General features: G+C 37.3%; 1 protein-coding gene across 5 annotated transcripts in view; it reads left to right on the plus strand.

The window, feature by feature from the left end:
* tbc1d4.L (TBC1 domain family member 4 L homeolog) overlaps positions 1-26,350 on the plus strand; it is a 76,060-nt gene that overhangs the window by 29,938 nt on the left and 19,772 nt on the right. For all 5 annotated transcript variants that reach the window (XM_041580996.1, XM_018245073.2, XM_041580997.1 and 2 more), the window contains 9 exon segments: positions 10,507-11,097; positions 12,452-12,541; positions 13,528-13,632; positions 16,742-16,874; positions 18,852-18,943; positions 19,942-20,052; positions 21,981-22,100; positions 22,901-22,975; positions 25,764-26,002. In XM_041580996.1, the coding sequence (XP_041436930.1) occupies positions 10,507-11,097; positions 12,452-12,541; positions 13,528-13,632; positions 16,742-16,874; positions 18,852-18,943; positions 19,942-20,052; positions 21,981-22,100; positions 22,901-22,975; positions 25,764-26,002 (1,556 nt within the window).

The raw sequence follows: 26,350 nt of genomic DNA on the forward strand, positions 1-26,350 counted from the left end.
AGGTCCAAACATTCCCAGTCAGACCCAATAGAAAGCACTGGGCCATTCGATAGCTTGTGTTGGTACAGTTATATAACATTAACAACGTGTGCCCAGTGTTGCATGCCAGACATGAAGACTAAAAACAAACGTCTGTCTTTAATGGCAGGTGGTAAGGACAGGGCCCCATTGTGGTCTGCACCATCTTCCATGCTTTAACTTGTGTGTCTGAATGAAACAAAGCTAGACCAAATTCCCATCCACCATTTTACCTTATTTATCGATAAAATAACTTGAAAGTTGGGAAAAAACTCAATAGAAAACTTGAATTGTACAAATTTTCAGACTTAATCTCCCTGAAAATCCAGAATCTTTCAGATTTTTGAACTAAACCCACTGCAAACAACAATATCATCAAATTGGGATAGGGACATCTGCCATTGACTTACTGCATACATGCCCTCAACAGGTCTAAGATTAAGGGTTTTTAGATTGAGGCTTTTTGCAGCATTGGGTTATAATAAATCTCGAAAAATTTTAGTTTTTTTTTTTTTTTTGAAGAAGAAAAATTTAGAAAAAGCCCAACCAGAAAAAAAACAAGGTTTAGTAAATAACCCCATTAATATATTTTTGTGGCATATTTACCCAAATATAGTGGAAGTGTTTTTTCTTCTTGTTGTTCTCTCACCATGAAAATTTATAATACTCCCAGTTTTCCCATCAAATGATTTTCAAAATTCAGGGAAAAATGTTCTGCATTCTTCAGGGTACTGTTTGCATCACAAATTTATTGTTTAGAGCAGTTCTGCAAATGTTCAACCTAACTGTCAGATGGCCCCTAAACTACAATATGGCTCAGTTTGAATTCAGCAAGACTTTCCAGTTAGGACCATGTCTAAAACTGCAGTCCTCCAGCTGTCAGAAGGTAATGGAATTTATAGTAAAGCAACTACTGCTGGAATTCAGGCCAAACCTAATGATAGAATTCTTCTTTTTTTTTGTCAGAGAGAACCCTGTAGCTCTGGCTATTGTTGCTGTTGTTTATCTTATCTTAGAACTATGTTCCATAGATCTAGATGTGATCATAAAGTCGGTAAGCTACTATGGGGGTTATGTAATCAAAGGCTTTGTTTGCCCAGGAGCAGTAACCCATATCAACCAATCAGCAGGTAGCATTTACTGGTCACCTCTTTAAAAAAAAACATCTTATTGGTTCCTAGGGGTTACTACTCCTGGGCAAACTTGATGACTTTTAATAAATATGGGGGTTTGTCTTGTATATTTCAAAATCAAATTGTTTTCTCTCCTACTTTAAAGGAGAACTAAAGCCTAACTAAAGAATTATATTGAAATGTTGTACATTATATTTTGGACTTCTTTACCAGCCCAAGGCAACCACAGCCCTTTCGCAGTAAAGATCTGTCTCCAAAGATGCCCCAGTAACTCCCCACATTATTTTCTCTGTGCTGCTGTCACTTACTGAGCTAAGGGACCCTCTCACAATATACAGTACACATAGAATCGAAATGTTACAATATAAGGCTGATTAGTAATTAATACAGATAATTACTACATGGCAGCACAGAAACCAGTGCAACTAGCATCAGCCCTGTAGCATCAGCTTATATTACAGACAAACCTCATTTTCTGCTGGATAATTAGTGACGTACGCTAAGCTTAGCTTCTCCACAGCTGCTCAGAGCCCACTGAGCATGCGAGTTCCAAGATGGTGACCCCCTGTGAAAAGTTTGAAGTCCTGGATCATTTCTGCTATTGAGAAGCTGAAACTTTAGGCTGGTGCAATATGTTCAGTATATAAAATGACATTTTTAGCCATATTAATTTTTAGGCTTTAGTTCTCCTTTAAAGAAACCTTATCTTCTGATCTTGGTAAACTTTCCATTTTCTGTAGAGTTCGAGGTTTCCTGCTCACGACCTCTGTTATAAATATCCCAGTCTGGTTGTTTTCCCCATTTGTCTCTGGCCAACTCCATTTCAAGGTCACTCTGACTATTTCATTGGAATATGTTCATTTTTTTTTTCTCCTCAAGGCCAAATAATAAGCCTCTCTTTTGTGCGAGTGTATTATTCCTGTACAAACCAGTGCTGATCCAGCCACTTGCCTTTGCTAATTGCTTTAATAACATTCCAGCAGACAGGATGTAAGCCAAACATAGAAATTTTATATCATTTTAATTTTTGACATCAATAAAATACAGTTTATCTGTTTACATTACCTTATGTAGGCAGTGAAGTACGAGGGCCTCTTTAAATAAATACTTGCTGTTGTGCATATTAAGCACTGACTTATTTACTTTTTATAGAAGGAAGCCATCTATAAGAACTAGAAGGGCTCTGCACTTGTATGTTTTTGCTTCTACCCAAGTATAAATTAAAATATTTATAAAAGTTTCTTTATATAGTACCTTTTTGCCGGGTTCATTATCCATATAACATGCCCTTGTAACTAAACTAATCTATTTTCCTTAAGGCTGTCTTTGCAAAATGTAAAAAATTAATTAAATTAACTATTAACTGCAGCGCACTAAGTGGTCCAGTTGTGTTCTACCTGCATTTGGCACTTAAAAGGGATTGTTCATCTTCCAAATACTTTCTCAGTTGAGTTGTTTTCAGATTGTTCTCCAGAAATACAACCTTTTTCAATTACTTTCCATTTGTAATGTTTTGTAATTTTTCCAAAATTGAAGTTTAAAGTTTTTAATGTCCCTGTCTCTGGTGTTTCAGTCTGGCAGCTCAGTAATTCAGGTGCAAATTCTGAACTGTTACAATTTGCTACATTTAATTGATAAATTTCTCATCAGTATCTGTGGAGTATTAGCAACTATTGTATACATTTTAATAGCTCCCTTTAATGAAGCTCAAGGATTCTGCTCAGCAGGGGCAAAGATAATGTGTCAACTAAATGTATCAATTTAGAATAGTTTACAGGGTTGGCGACCCCCCTCCTCAGAGTTGCTTTACAAAGGTGAAAAACTAGATTTACACTTCAATATTAGAAGCATGGTTACACATAGAAAATAGAAAGTAAATGGAAAAAGTCTTAGTTTACCAGAAACAATCTGAAACCAACTGAACTGAAAATGTTGGAAGGTAAACAATCCCTTTAAAGGAGAAGTCGACCCTTTAAGAAAAAACCCCGTACCTCCCGGGGAAATGCCCCATACTTTATACTTACCCCTCAGTGCAGCTTCCTGCATCGGAGTTCCACGCAGCCATTTTCCGGGTCTTTGTGTCTTCTTCTTGCTCTTCTGCATTTTTTGCTAGTTTCGGCGCATGTGCAGTTGTTGCAAACCGGCAAATTGCTCCAACTGTGCTTGCGCCAACATTCCGATCTCCCACTCAGCTTGCCGAAGACCCGTAAGATGACTGCGTGGAACTCTGCACATTTGTCATCTATTTGGTCACCAGTGATTTTACACAAGTGGCAATATTTTCCATGTCTCATTGTCCTTCAATGGAACTAAACCCTTCATTGTTTTTTTAACTACTAGTCCTACCCCCCACCCTTTCCCCAGCTGCATGAATCAAACTGACAAAATGTGGCGCGTTCTCCTGTTTCTGGCCGCCAAATACAAAGCTGATGGTTGGGGTGGTTTATATATTTGGCTGCATCACTTCTAGTCCCATGGTTGCATGGCTCCACAGTGCTGATCATAAAGCCAGAGCAGCCATAATGCAGCCAACCGTTGCGGCTGACAACTACCCAGCTCTGCGTTTGGTCACATTGTACGGGGGTGGGGACTCGGCACATATTGGTAGTCAGGTTGATGTGAATCGGGGATTTAGTTTTCCTTTAAAGGAGAAGAAATGTCCTTTTTACTTGGAGGTGCCAAAAGTTAGGCACCCCCAAGTGATCGCATTTACTTACCTGACACCCTGGGCTGGAGCACCTATCAGGAGAAAACTGCACTGATCCGGGGTTATTCCAGCAAGCACCAAAGAACGAAAGAGCTGGCTTTTTCATTAAAGTTCGGCTTTTCGCTCTACTGCGCATGCACAGCCGCGAGAAGAAAGAAGAAGTTGGAAGACGATCGTTCCGTGGTGGTCGCTGGAAGAATCTTGGGCTGAAATTCTCCAAATATAATCAATTATATTTGGATAGTTTCTGAAATAATCATGTTACTCTTCAATTTCCCCCTCTCAGCATTTTTCTTTGCATTCTCTCTTCTTGCAGGAGTTGGGAGTCTGATTTTGACAGTTGAATCCAATATATCTTTTAGGGGGGCTCCTTTTCCTAGAGCACACGCTATTAAAATCACCAGAATCCTTTTGTTTGTGCTGAAGTTGGTTATTTAAATGAGCTCTAATTTATCTGCTAGGAATGGGAGCCCCCCCTATAAAATATATTGGATCTAACTGTCGATGAAAATCTGACCCCCAACTCCTGCATGAAGAGAAACAGATGCATAGAGAAGGATAGGGAATATACACTTGATTATTTCAGAAACAGTCCACCTTTTTTTAATGGATTATGTTTAGAAAGTGTATTATTTCAGTATAACCTTCATATATGTAGCCTTACAGATAGTGCTCTGGCTAAATCACACCCAGGGACTGTAAGGCAGCAGTTTATCTATATTAAGGATTTTGTCCAATTAATCACTCCAAATGTTCCAACTAAACAATTAACCACTTGTTGACAAAATGCTCAAACTTGCTCTTATACGGCACATGCACTGGCTTACCAGCAAACTGCCACTCACAAACACTGTTTGCTGCTTGACAATATTGATTTACAATTTTCCCTTTATATTAGTTTAGAAAAAAAATGTAGTTAATATGGAGTGTTTCCGTGTTGGATTTAAGGAATTGAAAGGGTGTTGGCGATTTCATGTTTTGCTTAATGTTATCACAGATACACTAATTGTGTTATTTGGTGATGGCTACAAGTAATGCTTGGAGGAAGATGCTCTTTGCACATTATTGTGTGAGCTCATGTTATTGTGTCATGCTGAAGATAAAGCAAATGTAATTACTTCATTTCCATTGGATGCTTAGTGTTTTTGTACAGAAACTAAATCACCTCACTGGGAATTCTGAAATGGTTAGCTTGCCTAGCTAGGGCTTATTGTATTGAAAATTATGTTAGTGCTCCCTTGAGATAACTCTAATGGATACCCAGAGAAAATGATGCATACACATTCATTCATTTTCATCTGTAGTTTGAATTGAATGCATCATATACCTCGAATCCTAATTTGCAAAAAACTAAACTCTCTCGTTTTTGTGTCAAATGTAAGTAAGAAACTTATACTTATCTTCTTGTGCCAGGCTTTGAGTGGCCATACCACCTTATGAAAAGAAACACAAAAGGGTATAACAATTGTTTCCATGTTGTCCTGCAGAATTTTCCATAGATTTCCAGGTTTAAAAGGCAAAGGCCACCCTTTGTGTACTGGTTTTCACAGGACTCTGTAATCCATGTGTATAATAACATTATAACCACAATTTCCAGTGTTTGTGATTTACAGGAACACTTTTGTTTACACAAACAGGCTGTGGTGCCATTGTTTATGTTAATGAATGGAGAATCATAGTTTAGCATCAATCATAGGTTGTGTATGAGAGGGATTCATTTCCCTCATGTATTCTTGCATTACTTTTTTTATTTATATACAAGTATATTATTCTCAAAAAAAAAAAAAGTTGAAGGTGGAGGGCTTTTATTTCTTTATTTTTTAAAAAACAGGCTTGTGAGTTAAAAAATGCAGCATGGGGGGAAGCAATCAACTCTCCCCCCCCCTAAAAAAAAAAAAAAAAAAAAAAAAAAAACAGCGAGCAAGATTAAGATCTGTCTAAGTGACTAAGATTTGTTTAAATGACTGAGAAAACAATCATAGTTTGTTGCTCATTTTCCACTGGAGCAGTATATCTTTAAATTGTATGTGGAATAATGAAGCTCTGTTTTACAATATAAACCATATGGTCATAGAACATTTACTTTTAATACCCTCATATTTTATAACGGGGGATACATTATTTATAAGAATACACAAGTTTCAGTGTCGTATATATTTGTGGTTTTTGGCATTCTATAGGGTTTTTAGTAACAGACACAATAGCCGCTATGCTTTGTTTAGGACAGTACATGGAATGAGTTATTTAAGTGTTTTATGGGGTCTTTTCTGTTAAAATAACAGATTTATAGTAGCGACTGATTAGATTCTGTGTAGACTCTTTGTAGAATGTTGTCAGTCGACATTTATCATAACACAAACAAGCAGTTTTGGTGCAAACTGCATCTGTTCCCATTTTGTATAAAATAGAAGGATATTGTGATTCATTTGAGGAGTGTCCGTGCCTTGATAATTTACATTTTGAGGCTTATTAAGTTCTTTGACAAAGGTCGAAATGAAGACCAAAGTTTTAACACTATACAACACTTTTCATATATATTTTCTAGTAGACTTAAGGTATGAAGTGTCATCAAATGACAGAAAGATCCGTTATCCGGAAAACCCCAGGTTCCAAGCATTCTGGATAACAGGTCCCATACCTGTAGTTAGAAATGCCTCCATCAGGCTTTAATTACAAGCCAAAATTCTCTTGAACAAAGAGGACACTGATCTATGTTTTTTTTTATTAAATACCCATAATGAAATAATGAGGTTAAAGTCATTAGTTGTTGGCTATAGGGCTTCTTTTGTATTATTAAGGGATTTTCTAACTTTAGGCAAATAAGACCAAAGAGTGCAATCATATTTTTAATTATTCCAGCATGTTACTATGTAGTGTCCACTGCTTCATGAGCAATTGTGAAATCAAGGCAGGCAACATTTTTCCCCTGTTAACAGTGGTAATGTGTTTAGAAAAAGCTAATATTGACAGAAAAGCAAATACACATAATAGCTGACCTACACATCAGGACCTGCATGGTTGGCTAATGCAGATCATCTTAAAGGAACAATAACATCAAAAAATGAAAGTTTTTAAAGTTATTAATATCAATGCAGTGTTGCCCTGCACTGGTAAAACTGTTGTTTGCTTCAGAAACACTACTTTTGTTTATATAAACTGTTGTGTAGCAATGGGGGCAGCCATTTAAAGAGAAAGGCTCCGGTTACACAGCAGATATGCTCTGTAAAACATAATGGTGTTATCTGTTATTCACTATTTAACTATAGCCTTTTTTCAATTTCATCCATTGCTACACAGCAGCTTGTTTACATGAACTATAGTAGTGTTTCTGAAGCAAACAGATCAGTTTTACCAGTTCAGGGCAACAGTACATGATATTTTCATTACTTTAAAACACTTTAATTTTTTGGTGTTACTGTTCCTTTAACTCACTCTGCATGTGAACAGTATATTTCCATGTATTATTTCTGCAAAAAAAGCCATTGACTACTATAAATGTGGTTAAAGTTTGTTGTTACCTATTATGACTAATATTTTGTTGGTTGATTAAGAGCAGTGCCTGCTCAGTATTCCCCATACATGTTTTTCCCTTACATTAAGTAGGATTTCCATTGTGCATGTTAACTTTGTTGATAACATGGTATTTAAGAGCAGTGCCTGCTCAGTATTCCCCATACATGTTTTTCCCTTACATTAAGTAGGATTTCCATTGTGCATGTTAACTTTGTTGATAACATGGTATTTCTGTTGGAACATGACAACAAAGTCAAGGATTGTTGCTGATTGTTAGTGGATCTGCTCTTTCTTCTCAAGAAAAATGTAGCATTAACACAAATTATATAGCTTTGACTTCCATGCCAAAATCTTGGCTAGCTTTAAAAAAAACACCATAAAATACCTCAGGAATAAGTCCAAATCAGCAATATTTATTTAGGGCAATTCAGAAGTATTCTTAAGCTTAGAACTATGTTGGGCACTGGGAGGCACATTTATCAAGGGTCGAATTTCCAGTTCATGTGAATTTTTAAAAACTCCCCCAAACTCTCATAAATTCGACCAGTCGAAATCTATTTTAAAAAATCAAATTTTTCAAACTCTGATGGATTAAATCGACCCGAAAACTCAAATCGAATACGATTTGAATTTAAAAAACTCTATTTAAGTTTTTTTCTCCTTAAAAAAAAAACTTGAATGTCTGGAAGGCTGCAAACAACTTCAAATTGATCCCTGGAAGTTTCCCATTGACTTAAACATCAATTCAGCAGTTTTTAGGTGGCGAATAGTCAAATTTGAGTTCTTAAGGGGCCAGAGTATGGGGGAATCTGGAAAATCGAATTAGAATTTTTTTAAAAACTCGAATCTAATTTGAATGACTTCCTAGTCGAATTTGACCGTTTTGACCATAAAAAAACTCAAAAACTCAAATTTCGAAATTTCAATTCGACCCTTGATAAATCTGCCCCCTAGTATTTATTTATATTTTGTTAAGAATTACACCGGTAGTCATCTGGAAATGACAAAAGCTTCAGGATCAACAGGTTCAATATAAAGGGCACACGGGCAGATTTGGGAAGATTAGTTGTCCCAGCGACAAATCTCCTCTTCTTCTTTGGGGGAAATCTCCCCAAACTGCCTTCCCCTACCTCCCCACCGGTCTCGTGAGGCAACTTCGGGTGACTTCGGAAAACGAATTGCTGCGAGTGCCACCCCGCTGGCGATCTTTCATTATAGCCGGCGGTAAGGTAGGGGAAGGCAGTTCGGGGAGATTGTCCCCCGAAGAAGAGGAGATTTGTCGCCGGGGCGACCAATCTTCCCGAATCTACCTGTGTGCCCTTACCCTAAAGAGTCAAGGTTGATAATAAACCATATTACTAATGTGCAAATGTGCATTTACCAATACCCTCTCTGTTTTGTATGTTTTGGTAAATTTATTTTACTCCGAGTGTTCCCACAACGTTATTTTTCTTTTTATTATTTGTGCAACAGCTGGGGCACCATTGCTTGCCAGTCCATGGTAATATAGCTCATTGAGATTCCATGTACCATGGTATCACTTATGTCCTTGCAGCCATAAATGGAAAGGGTGCTTATGAGAGGCAGTGAATAATTAGGTATGTGGGGAATGCTTATGTGACCCATTTACAAGTCTTTATCTTTAAAACGATAAACAGAAAACCAAAGTAGAAATTGTAATGAGCAGAATCTGAATTATATGTGCAAGGTTACATTATCTACTCAAAAGTAAACTGGGTAAAAAGGGCTGGAACAATGAGGGTGCGGTTTGAAAAGCTCAAGATGAAGTGGAAAGTGAAGAAACCGAAGGAGGGAACGGTTGAAGGTTTGAAACATTGTGATATTTGAGATACAAAGCTATTTAATTATTCGAAATGCAAATAATGTTCCCCTTCCTGCTCTGCATGATAGCCTTCCTGATTGTAGGTGTAAAATTTCAATTTGTAGCGTGGTGTGTGTCAGAACTACATTCTGTACTTTCACAAATGTTGTACCCTCCTGAGCACTGGAACTGCTGGTATAGAACTGGTTAAAGGAAAACTTTACCCCCAAAATGAACATTTAAGCAACAGATAGTTTATATCATATTAAGTGGCATATTAAAGAATCTTGCCAAACTGGTCTATATATTAAAGTAAATATTGTCCTTTTACATCTCTTGCCTTGAACCACCATTTCATGATGGTCTGTGTGCTGCCTCAGAGATCACCTGACCAGAAATACTACAACTGTAACTGTAACAGACCTACATAGTATAAATATTGATACTTACAGTTTCTGAGATCTGTTAAAACAAATAAATCAATGAAAATACCTATAAATACTCATAGAGAAAAATTGTTATTAAAAAATGTATTGGTCTATTGCTACATCTACTATTGGTTATCACTAACATGATATATATTGTGTCTTTTGAGTAACATGGGTCTGCAATCTTGCATGTTGCCTATCACTTACAGCATTCAATATTTCCAATGAATACGCACAGTGTGGCTTCCCAGGGGCATTGTGTATGTACACTACAGTGTATGTCTGAGATATAGTTAAATAGAAAACAACAGCAATAATAATTACTTATAATTACTTTAAGGCCCTTTAAATGCACCTACTTAAATTATCTTTAGTCTGAAGGCAGATGGAATTGTTTAATAAAATAAGATCGGTTCTATTCACTTGAGTGTTGACGTATGCATTTCCTGCCCAGTGTGTGTGTCACCATATGGTACTACATGTTAGTTGGTCCCATTCGTATGTATTGGTCTTTGCCCAGAGTGATGGAGAATTAACATAGAAGAAAACAGGTCAACAGCTTTAAATGCTGCTTAACCACAACAATTTAAAAACAATTATATTTATTTTTCTTTTTTTCTTTTGTTTATTAAATTCAGAACATCATCAGCAATAGACAGTTGATGTATGAATTTAGTGTCTGGAAATATAATGGGCATATATATATATATATATATATATATATATATTGTCAGCATGTGATAATGATCAAATGCTCTATTATGACCATCATGGGGATGGCTACTTTACTTCTGTTGAATGTCCTCAATGCATAAGAAATCTTCAAATAGTTATACTGAAAAATAAAGTATTACATTATTAAAATATTTATAATTTCTCCCTTAGGTTTCTGATATCATCAGCAGCATACGTCAAGTCTCCAAAGTCGCCCTGAAAGAAGATTCTAAGCCCTGCAGAGACAGTGAAGATGCCTTTTATAATTCACAAAAGTTTGAAGTGTTATACTGTGGGAAGGTAGTAATTGCAAATAAAAAGGCGCCATCTACCCTTGTGGATGACTGTATTGAGAAATTCAGCCAACATGAACGCCAGCGTTTACAGTCATTGACTGAACAGCAGAGCTCCGAATCCAGCATTGATTTTTCTTTAGCGGAAATTGATGTCCCAGGTTCCCCTTCAGATATTTTTCTAGAGCAAGACTCTGAGAATAACATCTTCCCTTCTTCTGGGCATCATTCAGGGATTTTTACAGTTGGCAGTCAGAGCAATCTGCTTGGTTCAAGAGTAACTTTTCCTGAGAGGATTTTAGAAGACTCTGGCTTTGAGGACCAGCAAGAGTTCAGAACTCGGTGCAGTAGTGTTACAATTCAAAAAAGATCCCAGGATAATAAAATACAGCCAAGAAGAAGGCATGCAAGTGCCCCAAGCCATGTCCAACCCTCAGATTCTGAGAAGAACAGAACAATGCTTTTTCAGGTATTTTACATGTTTGATTGAATGGATATATTTATGATGCTAAGACCTGAAGGTGCAGTATATTTTGCTTAGGGATGCACCGAATCCAGTATTTGGGATACGGCCAAATCCCTTGTGAAAGATTCGGCTGAATACTGAACCGAATCCTAATTTGCATATGCAAAGGAAAAAGTGCATATGCAAATTAGGATTTGGTTCGGCCAAATCCGAATCCTGCTGAAAAAGGCCGAATCCTGGATTCGGTGCATCCTTAATTTTGCTATTCTATTTATTTATATAACGAAGGCTTACAAGTGTGGCCAAAACGTTGGTTTTTATGCACTAATTATAAATAAACTTCAGGTCTTTATTTTCCTGCAAGTCCTTTGTTGTGCCAAACTATACAAACACTTACGTGCTCTCTCTCTCCCTCACTCACACACTTACCTCTCACTCTCTAGCATACTTCTGTATGACATGTGCAACATTTTCCAACCTGAATCCATTAAATTTCTCCACTGTTTTAAGTATGAACTGTTAGTAGTTGACATCGAATAAAATTCCCCCTGGCTTTCAGTCTGAGTGTTCAATTAAAGTTAGACAGCCAGCGGCCGTGTCTTTCTCCCTCTTTCCCGGCCACATTTTTCTGCTGCTTGTCCCAGCCCCTGTTAATTCAGGCATGTAAGCTCAATACCCTTAAAAGCATTCTAGCCATGGATCTAGAAAGCAGTGACTTTTATTTTGCAGCCTTAAACCTAGTGCCATGACACCGCAATGTAAAGGTCTGACAAAGGTGTTTAATAACATGATCCCAAGACATGGGATGGAGGCTGCTCAAATATTAATGATGCTTTGTTACATTGTTGAATTAGATAGGTTGGTACTCAAATTTTTATGAAGTGTACTAAAGACGAACTTTTAAAGGGACAGTACATGATAAACTTTTATATTCTAATTTTTTTCCCCTATTCCCTAGTCGAAATACACTAAAATTACCCCGAAATTCTAATTTAAAAATTTGATTCTTCAATTCGACCCTCTATAAATCTGACCCTATATGTCACTATCTGCAGGGTCCAAAACTAGATGTAGCTTGAAGAAAATAGATATTTAAGTGTTGGAATTAGGCACTGCCGCTTTTCTGAAACTAAACAACTGGTGAACGAGAAAATAACAAAATTAGAATCCATATCTAGCTGCATTCAGCATCTCTGAATATTTCCTAAACATTCTCCGCTAAACACAAAATGCAGCTGATTAGAATGAGTTGTGCCTGTTGCACAGTTTGTCTGCCTACAGTCATATTTACAACATTTCAACACAAAAAAATGTGAAACTATATTTAATGACACATAACGGGAATTTCCTTTTGCAGGTTGGACGTTTTGAAATCAATCTCATAAGTCCTGATACTAAAACTGTGGAGCTTGAGAAGAATTTCAAAGATATATCATCATGTTCTCAGGTGATTATTAAATAGTTTTCTTTGCAATGAGCGATTATTAAAGGGCTAATTACTGGTGATCCGATGTAAAACATAATAAAGCTAATGTATATAATATTTAGTTTAGACCTGATATGTTATAACTTTTAGAAACCATAAAAACAGCAACAGCATTTACACATACAGTTATAGGATCTATTTTATCCAAATAATCCACATTTTTAAAAATTATTTCCTTTTTCTCTGTAATAATAAAACAGTAGCGTGTACTTGATATAAGCTAAGATATAATTAATCCTTATTGGAAGCAAAACCATCTACTGGGTTTATTTAATGTTAAACGGATTTTCTAGTAGACTTAAGCAGGCCCGTGCATGAAAAACGTGCGCTGACCGACCCGTCACCCCCGTCTCCTCCTCCCCTCCTGTACGCGCACGTGCACAAACAGTACGCAGGACTGAAGAGGATCGCACTCAGCCGGACTAGGGGTAGGAAGTGGAGAGAGGTAAGTGCCTGGCGCCCTCCAAGCTTTGCGCCCTAGGCACGTGCCTACTCTGCCTACCCCTAGTTTCGACCCTGGACTTAAGGTATGAAGAGCCAAATTATAGAAAGATATGTTATCCGGCAGGCCCCAGGTCCCAGGCATTCTGGATAACCGGTCCCATAACTGTACAGGTATTTTATACGGGGTGCCAGCAAAACCTCTTTCTGTTGACCTGTGTGCTTTTTATAATACTGTGCCATATGATGATGCTACTGTTTTTGAGTTGAGGAGTTCATTAATGAATATAAGTGTATAAACGGCCCTTATTAATATATTTTACTTTTTCCATCATTATACTGTTTGTTTTCCCTGTGATCAAAACTGGTTAGCTGGCAGCCAATGGTTCTTGTTGATGTTATACCTTTGTGACTATCCTGCATATTACTTGTACAGGTATAGGATCTGTTTTTCTCTGTAATAATACCATGGAAAGTAATACTATGGTGTTTTTCCCTTCACCCAGGGTATTAAACACATTGATCATTTTGGTTTGGTCTGCCGTGAAAGTGTGGAGCCTGGGATAAATCAGTATATTTGTTATGTTTTTCAGTGTGCATCTGAAGCATTGGTAAGTAATATTGTATAGTGTATTATAAGAATTACAGTATCTCACAGGTATCCAAAGTGTAACCCAGAAATCTCTGGAATGCTATTAACCATAGGATCCCAGTACACAATTAATTGCATTCATAGCTTTTTGCACAGAGCTGATACAATATTTGCTGTCTTTTGCACTTCTCTGATTTCTTGTTTCACCAAGGCCACACACTTGCCCAATGGTTCCTTTTGGGTATTAACACAGGCTACTATTGACATAGAGTACCGCACTGCACATGTGCAAACCATTGCAAAGTGGACCCAGGTATGTGAATGACTTAGCCCTAGGTGCCCAAGGCTTTTAAACATGGTGTTGAAGAAAACAGTTGAAAGAGTGGAAAATCACACAATACAAATTCATATGTTTATTAAAGCTTTTGTAAGGGGAATAATTTATATAATCAGCCGTCTTTAATTTATTATGTTCAAGTTTATCACTTTCATTTATGTTACCAAAAGGTTTGTCACTAGAGTAGGCAGTTTATTTAGACTTTGGTCTCACTTCTAATACAGGAATAGGATTTAGAAGCAGTAACCTAAGAATTTAGCCTTTTGAAAATGTTTGCTATTTGACTACATTACTCGCATTTGTTAGAATTAAAGGAAAACTAAATGTAACTAAAGAAGTAGGCTAGAAATGTTGTACATTATGTTTTGGGCCTCTCTACCAGCCCAAGACAACCACAGTCCTTTAGCAGTAAAGATTTGTGCCTCCAAAGATGCTCCAGTTGCTCCCCATCTTCTTTTCTGCTGATTTACTGCACATGCTCTGTGCTCCTGTCATACAGATAATTACTACATGACAGCTCAGAAACAAGTGCAAATAGCATCAGAATTTAATAATCAACCCTGTAGCATCAGCTTTATTATAGGCCAACCTCCTTTTCTGCTTGATAATTTGTGACAAGCTTAGCTTCCAAAATGGTGACCCACTGTGACAAGTTTGAGGTCCTGAATCATTGCTGCTATTGATTTCTCCTTTAAAGTGCGGTCTTATGGGGACATTAATAATTCATTTTTTACCAATTCTAAATAACTCAGACAACCTTGATATTGGTGAGCCAAGGTTAACTGGTAGAGAAAGTGCACAAGGACACATGAAGGACATGTTCACTGTCTGCTTTTGGTATCATGAGTTAGAGATATAATGGTTACAGTAAATTGTGTTTTTATTGGTACAACTTTTTGAGAAATCACCCCCTTAAAGCTATAAGCCTTAGAATCAGTTGATTCAGAAAAACTATTGCTGTGCATTCTGACTCTTCGGGTAACCCCAAATAAGCAAGAATTCTTCCGAAGAATCTCCTGTCACAAGAACGCCTAATAAAAAGCGAGCTTTGAGTTCATGTTCCTCAAGACACTGTCCCTGTGTTCCTTTAAGCCTGCTGCAACAGAAGCACATTTGAAAAAATTGCCAGACCTCATCGACCTGGTGCCAGTAACCAGATACTACTAATGAGCCCTCTCCTGTAAGCTCAGAAGGGCTTAGGTTCGCTTGTGGATTACTAGCAGTCACCTTCAGAAGTTCTAATGGGGGTGGTTGTGTGTCTTTTATGTTTTTGTGTCCAGAGTAGCCGTTGTAATTCCTGTTTTTTTGGCAGAAATGCATTTGGGCAGGGGGTAGCACTGTGTCACTTAACTTAGTAGCTTTGCTTTGCTATTTGACTGTGAGAACAGGTTGCTGTGCTGTGTTCTGCTTTTGTACATAGTAGATCTTTATTTGGCGGCTGTGTTGTTACATCGAAAGTAGTGTCTGTGTGTCCTGTGGATGTGGTGCTATGCTTTGTGTGTCCACTGAACGATATATTTAGCGTACTGTATTTTCTGTGGTGTAGGCCTGCATCCAGGGCAAAAATGGTTAAAAGCAGTTCAGAGTGTATGTACTGTGCTCATAAATAGTGATGGGTGAATAAATTCGGCAGGCATGGATTCATGGCAAATTTCCACCTTTCGCCACCCACAACTGTTTTTGTGAAACCGAGGCAAAAATTAGCTGCAACAAAAAAATATGGTCACGCGTCAAAATTATTCGGATGCCCATTGACTTCAATGCGTTTTGGGAATTAGGCAAAGCGAAACGGGACATATTCACCCATCACTACTCATAAGCACACACTCGTAACTGAATAATGGCCTCCTTCTCCTTGGCTTTCATCACCAGAGTAGGGTGTGACCCTTATAAAAAGGAAATGGTTTTGTTAAGTATGCAAGTTTGTCAGTAAGGAACAAATAGTCGGAACCCAAAATAATTACAGTAGAACCCCATTTTACGTTTTTCAGGGGACCAGAAAAAAATGGTTTAAAATCTAGGAAAATGTAAAATCAGTGAAATGTATAATGCAAACTATATAGGTGGGGAGCACAAAACAACAATGTAAAATGAGGGGAAACTTAAAATCAGGGGATGTAAAATTGAGGTTCCACTGTATTTCTATCACACCTGCCTTGCATTGCTACTATGGGCCCCTCAAAGAGAACAGCTTGTCATTTTGCCTGGCAAATCTTTTGTTTGCCTTTTACTATTTTACTAAAATGACGGTTATAAATATTTTATATTTACTTAACCAATTAACTTAGAAAATCAAGCAAGCTTATTTCCATCCTTTATTTAATTAAACACAAAATTAGTTTGGGAAATATGAAGAGTTCCAGGGAAAAGAATACACATGCAGTGTCCTTGATTAACCTTCTTTATATAATGACACAGTACACGACCAACAACAATGCTACAGCATATTTCCACAGTCTGCAATTTCAACATCTCATCTCAATGAAATATTTAGATAGGAGTGTTTGCCTGCAGTACTGTATTGGGCAAGGATGTGAAAGAGGTAGTTTGTTTAAGCAACATGGCAACTCCTAAAAAATGCTTAAATAAACATGCACAGAAGCAATGCTCTGTGTACACATATAAAATGTATTCTCTGTTTGAAGGAAACCAGAAAATAGACATTTCTTCTCCGATGTTCTTATAACCTGTGATTATTAATAAGATATTGTATGTGTCTTGTACAAAACAACTTGTGTATTTTGCTTTGCATGGAATTTGAAGTTTCAACTGGGTTTCTTGTTTTTTAAAGGTGGAGGAAGTCATGCTTACTTTGAAGCAGGCATTCAGCACTGCGGCAGACTTACAGAGTGCAAAGACCCAGATCAAGCTATGTGAAGCGTGCCCTATGCATGCCTTGCACAAACTCTGTGAACGTATAGAAGGTATGGCTTGTTGCTTCTGCTGGCAATTTATTTTATAAGCATGTTTGGAATCACAGTTGATTGCATTTAATTAGTATTCTTCTGTTAGACTTTTGCAGAGCACAGTGTCGATACGTTTAGGGTAAGGACACACTGGACGATTTGTCGCCAACGTTTTTAAAAAGCAAATCGCGGCGACATATCGCTCGTTTTGTCTCTGAACAAAAACAAATGAAAGACGCCAGCTCCTGTGCCCACAGCGCGTTTGTGAATCGCCTGTAGCTCCAAAACGCACTGAGACCCTTTTCCGAGCGATTTATCAGAAATAGCATGTACTTAGAAAGCACTGAAATCTCCTAGACACGCACACACATACAGATAAGTAGCAGCAATTGTATTCAAATAACAATGCGAACGCAATGACGCAAGAACGCAAGAACGGGACGCCAGGTTACAGCGGGAAGCACAAACCGTTTCCAGTTTGGGTGGAGCACGTACCGCACAGAGTAATGGGATACAAATCGCTCTGTGCCAATAGTCGCTGTGAATCGTCTGTTCAAAAAAGACGATCGTCTCGTCTTTTTTAAAATGTTGGCGACAAATCGTCCAGTGTCTCCTTACCCTTAAAGGTTTTTCCATTCAGATCTGTGAGAACCCCTAAAAAAAACACACTGGGGGTCATTTATTAACTTCAGATTGGTTCGCAAATTCAATATATTTACCCTGCGCATGATTATATTTATAAAGCTGAATATGAGGGTGTAAGCAGAATTGCTATTTTATTTTTTTTTCACAATATGAATGTCTATAGGAGCTTTTTAAATATGGCACAATTCGCAAATTGCGAATATTTATGCGCACACTCTGTGACTCGATTACGCCACAACATTGGTGGCGAATAAAATATTTGCAAACTGTGAATTTAAGTTACGGTCAGCGCTATTTTCACGCACAAAAACCTTGCACATAGGGTGCGCTCGCGCAAACTCACATCTCATTTGCGAAAATGTATTCACACTGCAAAATCGTGAAAAACATAAAAAAGAAGTGCAGAGCAGTGCAATATATTCGCGTTCAGGAAAAAACATGCGCAATACAACCAAAAATATGCGCTGCTTGAACTTTATAAATGACCCCCACTATGCTCTCAATCACAGCAGTGAGCTCCCTACTTCACATCTAAAGGTAAAAAGGTTTTTGTTTTTTTTAGACAGCTGAAGCCTGAATAATATAGCATTGGGTTCTGGGAACGGTGTAAAATGGGGTATAAGAAAAAAGTAAAGCAGAAAAGTGATTTGCTATGCTGCATTTTCGCTATGTACACCTGTAAATTTGTGTACGCCTGTAAACTTCTAGTAAAACCAAATTACTTAGTACAGCTGTATAAGATATGCAATATCATGTGAAGTAATTCATTATCTACACAACATTGCTTCATTCATATTCCCTTCAATGGCTCCATTTTCGTGTAAAATGATGGCATAACTCTTAGTATTGCCTGAAGCACTTTTATAAATCAATGCACCAGTGTTTAAACGTAGGGAATTTATACCAATTACTTTATTTTACATTCGGACTCATTATAAATATGGGATAAATGTTATGCCTTTTTTTTTTTTTTTTTTTAAAGCTATAGGGCATATTTATTATTATGTAAATATTTGTTTACATACAGGGCTTTTATAAAATAGATGGGTAAAAGAGGTCTTATGCCAGGGCACACCAAGACAGAATAAAGCATCTTCCAAATCAGCTTTTCAGCAATCCTCCCCTTATTTCTAAAGTATCAACACACAAGAAACTATGGGTGAATCATGTGAAATATGAAATATGTTTTCTTTCAACATCTTTATTAAAGATTCGCTCATCTCGGTTCTACATACTTGTAAAAGAATAGTGGTTGGAGTTTGGAAATTAAATACAAACAATTAATAAAAAAAAATGGCTTTATGTGGTGCTAATTTAATATATGCTTCTTTGGTCCTGTTTTGTTTGTAGGCCTTTACCCACCAAGGGCAAAGATTGTAATACAAAAACAACTGTCTTTGCTGACTGATAACGAACAAGCAGATATCTTTGAACGTGTTCAGGTAAGAGTTGATTCTCTGTCTTCATCTGTAAAAAGCATGGATGTCCCAAATCCAGGAGTTTGTTCAGCATTATTCAATGACTTAATGCTAGATTTACAACCAGCAATCCTTAAGCAGCCCATACATTAAAAGATCTGCTCATTTTCTACCTTACCAAATAACTAGATCGTTCCCCAATATTCCCACCTTGAGGTGGGAGATATTGAGCTGATGTAGGGATCCCAACAATGGAGGATCATCGGATTGAGGACAGCACCAACCAGCCAATTTTCAGCCAGATATCTGTTGGGGAAAACTGTCAGAGGCCCCATACATGCCCATACACAGGCCCTTTTATGGGCCTGTGTATGGCCACCTTGATTATTTAGCCAAAACAAATCCCAACTATTTGGGCAATGACACATGGTGCGTTTTATCGCCAGCTTTTTGTCACAACTGCAACATGCCAGAAAACATCTTGCCATAGGGGATACTGAGACTCACCAGTGTGAAAACACTAATTGCACGATTGCTCAAAAACACCTTCATGCACATTTTTATGTATTTTCTAGAGTTCTGTGGCTGTGACAAAACATGCTTGTGTGTCATTGCACAGCGTGCCAACTGAAAACAACAATTTTTCTATTCGTTTAATTTTGCACACATTTAATATACACATTAGGGTTGTGATTTGGTTTGGTATTTTGGCCTGACTCCTTGCATTTCAGAGTTACCTTGTAATCTTCCCATCCCGATGCTACAAGCACAGTCCAAACAAATCTACACCTTGCCTTAAAAGCATGGTTTCCACATCTCACTATTAAAACAGATGTAAGCCTTCTAAATAAAATTAAACATGTGAAAAGTTGTTCAAGGTACCCATTTTAGCCATTTTTGAGCTAAAAGAGTTTCTGCTGCCAGTAAGATATATCTGAATCATTCATCACTAGAGACACATTTATGACAATAGGAAGTATTTTGTTTCTCTCAATTTATTTTATCAGTGTATTCCTTAACAGAAAATGAAGGCCACCAGTGACCAAGAAGAAAATGAACTTGTGATTTTGCATCTCAGGCAGTTATGTGAGACAAAGCAAAAAACCCATGTTCATATAGGAGAAGTGCAACCGGTAATTTTTTATTTATTATTGATTTCTTAAGGTAAACTGTTGGGTATTTTGCACATTTGCCGTTATTTAAATTAGTCTTAAAAGAACAGTATGGGTCCAATTTTATGCCCATCCCATTGTCATCTCAGTTATAATTAAGGTTACATGTAATAATCGTTAGTCCCTTTATTCACTAAATTCAATAAACGCTACTTTAAATTACAGCACCTTGAAAGAAGTCCAGTCTGGAAGGGCTTCCCATTATTAGGGTTCAATAAAATGTGTATATCCATGTAAATGAGTGCATTTTCCAAAGACATTTGCAACCTAAATTATCACTTTACAATACAATCTGTCCAATTCTGCTGGACTTAGCAATAACTAACAACCTTGCCAACAAGTATAAAAAATAAAATTATGAAAATCTGGATTGAAATTCTGTTGTGATTAATTCTATGTGGAAAAGGTTTGCTTTAAAACTTTATGTAGTATATTGAACATTAGTAATTAAAATGTGTTGCATATTTTACTGTAGAGAAAGCAGTATCAACGATTATATTATCTTACAGATATGTCCAAAATCACCCATTTTGTTAATAAATGTTTTTTTTCGAACTACTATTTGTAATCACTATTTTCTATGGACAGGTTTGGTTTATAGTCGGTCTATTGTTGGCAGAAACACTGTAGATACTTGATCAGTCTGTCAAATGTGCGAGATTCAATAAGTCCTCTTTGCGCACCATAACCCCCACCTACAGCCATTTCTGTAGAGCCATGCTGTAGTTACGTTAACGCAAATGAGTATTTACAGGTAACACAGAAGAGATTCCCACTTAGTTTCCCCGTGAAAGTTATCTAAACACTTTAGGTGATATAATATATTACAACCACATTGATCATGCATACTGTTAATCCATATACCAGTGGAAGGACCATGAAGGTTTGGGAGGTGTATTAACCATTCCAATGTGTTACCTTATTTATTTCAGCATTAAATTATCTACATTATGGTTGAGTTGGTAGCAAAATGAGAAATAAAGTTCAGCGCTTATAAATGTTGCCTTTTGCAAAAATGTTTGCTTATTTAATTGAATTAAACTGAAAATGCAACAGTTCATTGTAATGTAATAATACAATAGAACAAGCATAGTGGCCGTAGCACATCCTGTCAGAGGTTCCACAGCTGTAATTGCAGAGCTGGCATATCCACACTGAAAGCAACCTGGTCCTGGCTTTAATGGAACAGTTCAGTGTAAAAATAAAAACTGGGTAAATAGATAGGTTGTACAAAATAAAAAATGTTTCTAATATAGTTAGTTAGCCAAAAATGTAATGTATAAAGGCTGGAGTGACTGTATGTCTAACATAATAGAACAGAACACTACTTCCTGCTTTGCAGCTCTCTTGGTTTCCACTGGTTACCGTGCAGTAACCAATCAGTGACTTAAGGGGGGCCATATGGGTCATACTATTTGCTTTTGAATCTGAGCTGAATGCTGAGGATCAGTTGCAAACTCACTGAACAGTTATGTCCCATGTGGCTCCCCTTCAAGTCGCTGACTAGCTCAGAGTTAGAGAGCTGAAAAGCAGGAAGTTGAGTTCAGGCTATTATATTAGACATCCAGTCACTCCAGCCTTTATACATTACATATTTGGCTAGCTAACTATATAAGAAACTTTTTTTATTTTGCACAGCCTAACTATTTACCAAGTTTTTAGTGATTAGTTGTGAAAATAGGCGAGTATAGAAGGTGAATGGGGGATTATGCTTACGTATGATGACTGTATAGAGCAATATCAACTTGATGTTGATATTTTTCTGCTTGTCACGTATATCCTTTGTCATGAACAAATGTAACCTCTTACCTTATTAAAGTTAGTAGGGAAAGATTCATGCCTAGGCTTTTCCATTGTAAACTTCTTTTTTTTTTTTGCTTCTTCTTCAGAATCTGTCATGCAACACAATTCCAGAAAACACAGCTCCGAGTGGCAGATTTAAACTGGACATTCTGAAGAACAAGGCCAAGAAATCCTTGACCAGCTCTTTGGAGAATATCTTTTCAAGGGTAGGATCAACAGAGAACTGTCAAGTGCATCTCTGTTTTTAAAGAAAACAATAATTGCTTCGTTTGGTTTGTTTTTATATGATACACACTCGCCTGCCTTGGCCTTTAATCTTGCTGTACATTTTGCCAAACAACATGAGTAGCAGCAGAAATTTAGCAGAAATGCTAGATCTATGACTCTGGCAGGCATGTGGCAACCAGTAATGTATATTTAGCAATCTAGAACGGGCAAACAGTCTTAAATTATATAAAACATACCCTTGGGGCAATATAATTTTTATCAAGAACCTTTTTGAACATATTTTCCAATAATAGTCAAAATGACCGGTGCAGCTCAAGTCTGTGGGAGCATGTTGATGTGAATGTGTGTGCAGGTGTCCCAGCCTGGGGGTTATGGCAAGGAAATCTGTCTCCTGGGGGCTGCTTTGCCATTTGACCGGAGATTAAGTGTATATGCAGATGTCTTCTTTATTGTAAAGTCGCTTTGCACGTCCATCACTTACCCCATAGTTTTGCTGCAGGAAGAGATCTGCTTCCGTCTCTGGTTTTCAAGGGACATCACTTGAAATTGTGTCCTGTCAACTCAGTACTCACCCTCACTTAACTGAAGAAAAAGTAACATATACAGTGCTTAAAACTACATATTTCTACTATGACTACCAGTCTGCACTAGTCAAAGGCAAAATACAGGGGAAGATGCATCGTTAATTTTTTTAGATTCGGACCTTTTGAAAGGAAATGTCTCTGATATACTATCCTGTTTTATTAGAAAGAAATGTTAATTCATTTTTTTGTTACAGGGAACAAATAAAATGAGAGGACGACTGGGCAGTATGGACAGTTTTGAACGTTGTAACAGTTTTACATCTGACAAGGTATGACCTAAGGGGTGTTATAATATTTGCCACACAACCTGATGAGATTTCTAGGATATATCTATCAAGGTATGGAGAAAAAAATCCCAAACGTCTTATTATTCCAAATATTTTTTGTAAAATAGAGGCTTTTCTCTTTACCCTTGATAAAACTTAATTTGGCGTCCCAGCAGAACTTCATCATGACATTAAAGGGATACTGTCATGGTAAAAAAAAATTTTTTTTTCAAAATGAATCAGTTAATAGTGCTGCTCCAGCAGAATTCTGCACTGAAATACATTTCTCAAAAGAGCAAACAGATTATTTTATATTCAATTTTGAAATCTGACATGGGACTAGACATGTAGACATGTAGACTTGTGTTCTGATAAACTTCAATCACTCTTTACTGCTGTACTGCAAGTTGGAGTAATATCACCCCCTCCCTTTTCCCCCCCCCCAGCAGCCAAACAAAAGAACAATGGGAAGGTAACCAGATAGCAGCTCCCTTACACAAGATAACAGCTGCCTGTTAGATCTAAGAACAGCACTCAATAGTAAAAACCCAGGTCTCACTGAGACACATTCAGTTACATTGAGAAGGAAAAACAGCAGCCTGCCAGAAAGCATTTCTCTCCTAAAGTGCAGGCACAAGTCACATGACCAGGGGCAGCTGGGAAATTGACAAAATTTCTAGCCCCATGTCAGATTTCAAAATTGAATATAAAACAATCTGTTTGCTCTTTTGAGAAATGGATTTCAGTGCTGAATTCTGCTGGAGTAGCACTATTAAGTGATACATTTTGAAAAAAAACATGTTTTCCGATGACAGGATCCCTTTAAGTAACCAGTCTGCTGGCCCATCCATTAAGCATACTCCAATTGCCTGCTTGTGATGGGAATGTGGAAAGATGCCTATTGCCCGTGGGACAAGCTGCTGCCTATAGGTTCCTGGTGACTGACAGTGCTGTTTGGTTGTTGTGAACATAATTCACATCGGCTTAATTTAATTACACGTCCCAACGCTTAATTGCACTAAAGAAGCAACAGATTTGATTATACACAATCAAGTGTGATAAAAGCCTCTATTCTTACCATGTTGCAGACATAAAGATGTCCTTTTCTGCAGGGCTGTGGAGTTGGTACATAAATCTTTTGACTCTGACTCAGTTTATGGCACCTCCACTCCAACTCCTCAGTTTTTAAAGGAACAGTAACACCAGAAACTGAAAATATAATATACTGTTGCTCTTCACTGGTAAAACTGGAGTGTTTGCTTCAGAAAGACAACTATAGTTTATATAAACAAGTCGCTGTATAGCCATTGGGGCAGCCATTTAAGTTGCTGGAAAAGGGACAGGTTACATAGCAGATAACGGATAAAACACCATTGTATTAGACCAAGCTTATCTGTTATGTGCTATGTAACATGTGCCTTTTCTCCTTTTTACCAACTTGAATGGCTGCCCCCATGGCTACACAGCAGCTTATTAATATAAACTATAGTAGTCTTTCTGTAGCAAACACACAGCTTTTACCAGTGCATTCATAAGAGTATATTATTTGTTAATTACTTTAAAACATTTAGATTTTTTGGTGTTACTGATCCTTTAATATATGAATGTATTTTCCATGTTAATTGAAAGAAGTTAAGTACACAACATAAAATACATTTGATCACTGCCAAAGCTCAAAACTATAAACCATATATATTTTGGTAATTCTAAAACAAGAATTAAACTACATAAACCAAAAACAATTGGAAAACCTAAAACAACCTATATACGGTATTAATTGATCCTGGCATATAACTGTAGAATAGCTGCTAAATACAATCCAAAAATGAACTGAAGTACTGTTCTTAAAAACAGAATTGCTCCTGCCGTAGCCTCCTTTATAGAAGCTCTGAAATCTGATTTTATTATTTTCAGTACTTGTATTTAAAGTTATTAGAAGTCTGTACATTTTGGCAAATCTGACTCCAGAAACCCAAAATTGCTCACAACTCCAACTCCACTGCTCTGCTCTTCTGAGATACTTGGCGTGCATAAAATTATACAGCCGGAATTTCCACTAAAGGATTAAAGAGAAAATTGACAGATACGATTGAGACAGTTCAGATTAATTCCCATTCAGCTACTTGGTTTCCTCTGGCCAAATCTAATTTAGTTTACATCATACACCTAATTTTTTATTTATAGGCATTAAAGAGAAAAACTTTGTTCATGAGGCTGATTCACTAAGCCCACTCATTTGTGACATACATGTTCCTTTTTCCACCTCCCCCTCTTCACAATTACATAGTGTATTTCCTGTTTTCTGCAACATGTACTTCTCCGACCAAATCCCTTTAATGTCTGGCTCACCCCTGTGAGGTAGAGACACAGCATCTCTTTTGGTTTTATTATTCTGCTTCAGCTTGGGCTGAGTTACCGGCCTCTACAATAATAGATTGTTTTCCAGGATATAATACTGACAGCACAGGAAACTTGCGTCCAGGAAACCAGCAAAACACAAGAAAGCCATAACTGTCCACAGCAAATGTTGAAAAAGCATAAATGTTTGAATCTGATAAAAAGAGACTTCTGCGCTTGTTCGCTTCTTTTCTCCACGTTTTTCCAACGTTTTCGCTCTTGCAATTCAACTTTGAAAGAGCTGGCAGTGTAGAGAATTAACAACCAATGAACTTAGTCATGTGTGTGGCAGTGGGTAGTAAGAAAAGGTTTAGTAATCCTGCATGCTGAAGAACCATAAGACAAGTTGGACTGCTTGTGAGAAGGAAAAGTTCCTCACTTCTCTTCTTTGTAGGACGTATCACCAGGAGACTCGCCTCCTGCCACACCACCATCTTCCCCTGTGTCCTCCTCCTTCCCGCCGTTTCCAGAAGAAGATCCTGACTCACCTAAGGTTCGTAGACGAGCTCACACTTTCAGCCACCCCACATCCAGTGGCAAGCGGAGGATAACATTTCCTGACAGTAAATCACCAAGTGCCAGGTTCCCCCTCCAGAGGCAGAATTCCTTAGCAAATGACGTGGGACAAAGCAGGTCAGTGTTCACTTTTTTTCTTTCTTAGATTCTTTTGTAGAAAAGCCTTATTACTTCATCATCGTTTCACTGGATTGAAATCTGTATAGTTAAGGTGTTTTCCCAGAGCTGATGACGATATTCTTAGTTAAGCATGTTTTATAAAGTAAATATATTAATATATAGATGTAATTCTAAGCATTGGCATGTTCATTGTTATGTTGTAATCAAATAAAAGAAAGAAATTTAGCATCTGCCAAACAGTTAGATCATGTTATGTGCAATTTTTTGTCCTCCCAGCTATCCACTGGCATAAGTCTGTTGTCTGTGTCTGGATTAGTTGGTATTAAATGTGTTCAGCAGCCCCAA

The sequence above is a fragment of the Xenopus laevis genome, chromosome 2L (genome assembly GCF_017654675.1).
Source record: "Xenopus laevis strain J_2021 chromosome 2L, Xenopus_laevis_v10.1, whole genome shotgun sequence".
Lineage (NCBI taxonomy): Eukaryota > Metazoa > Chordata > Amphibia > Anura > Pipidae > Xenopus > Xenopus laevis.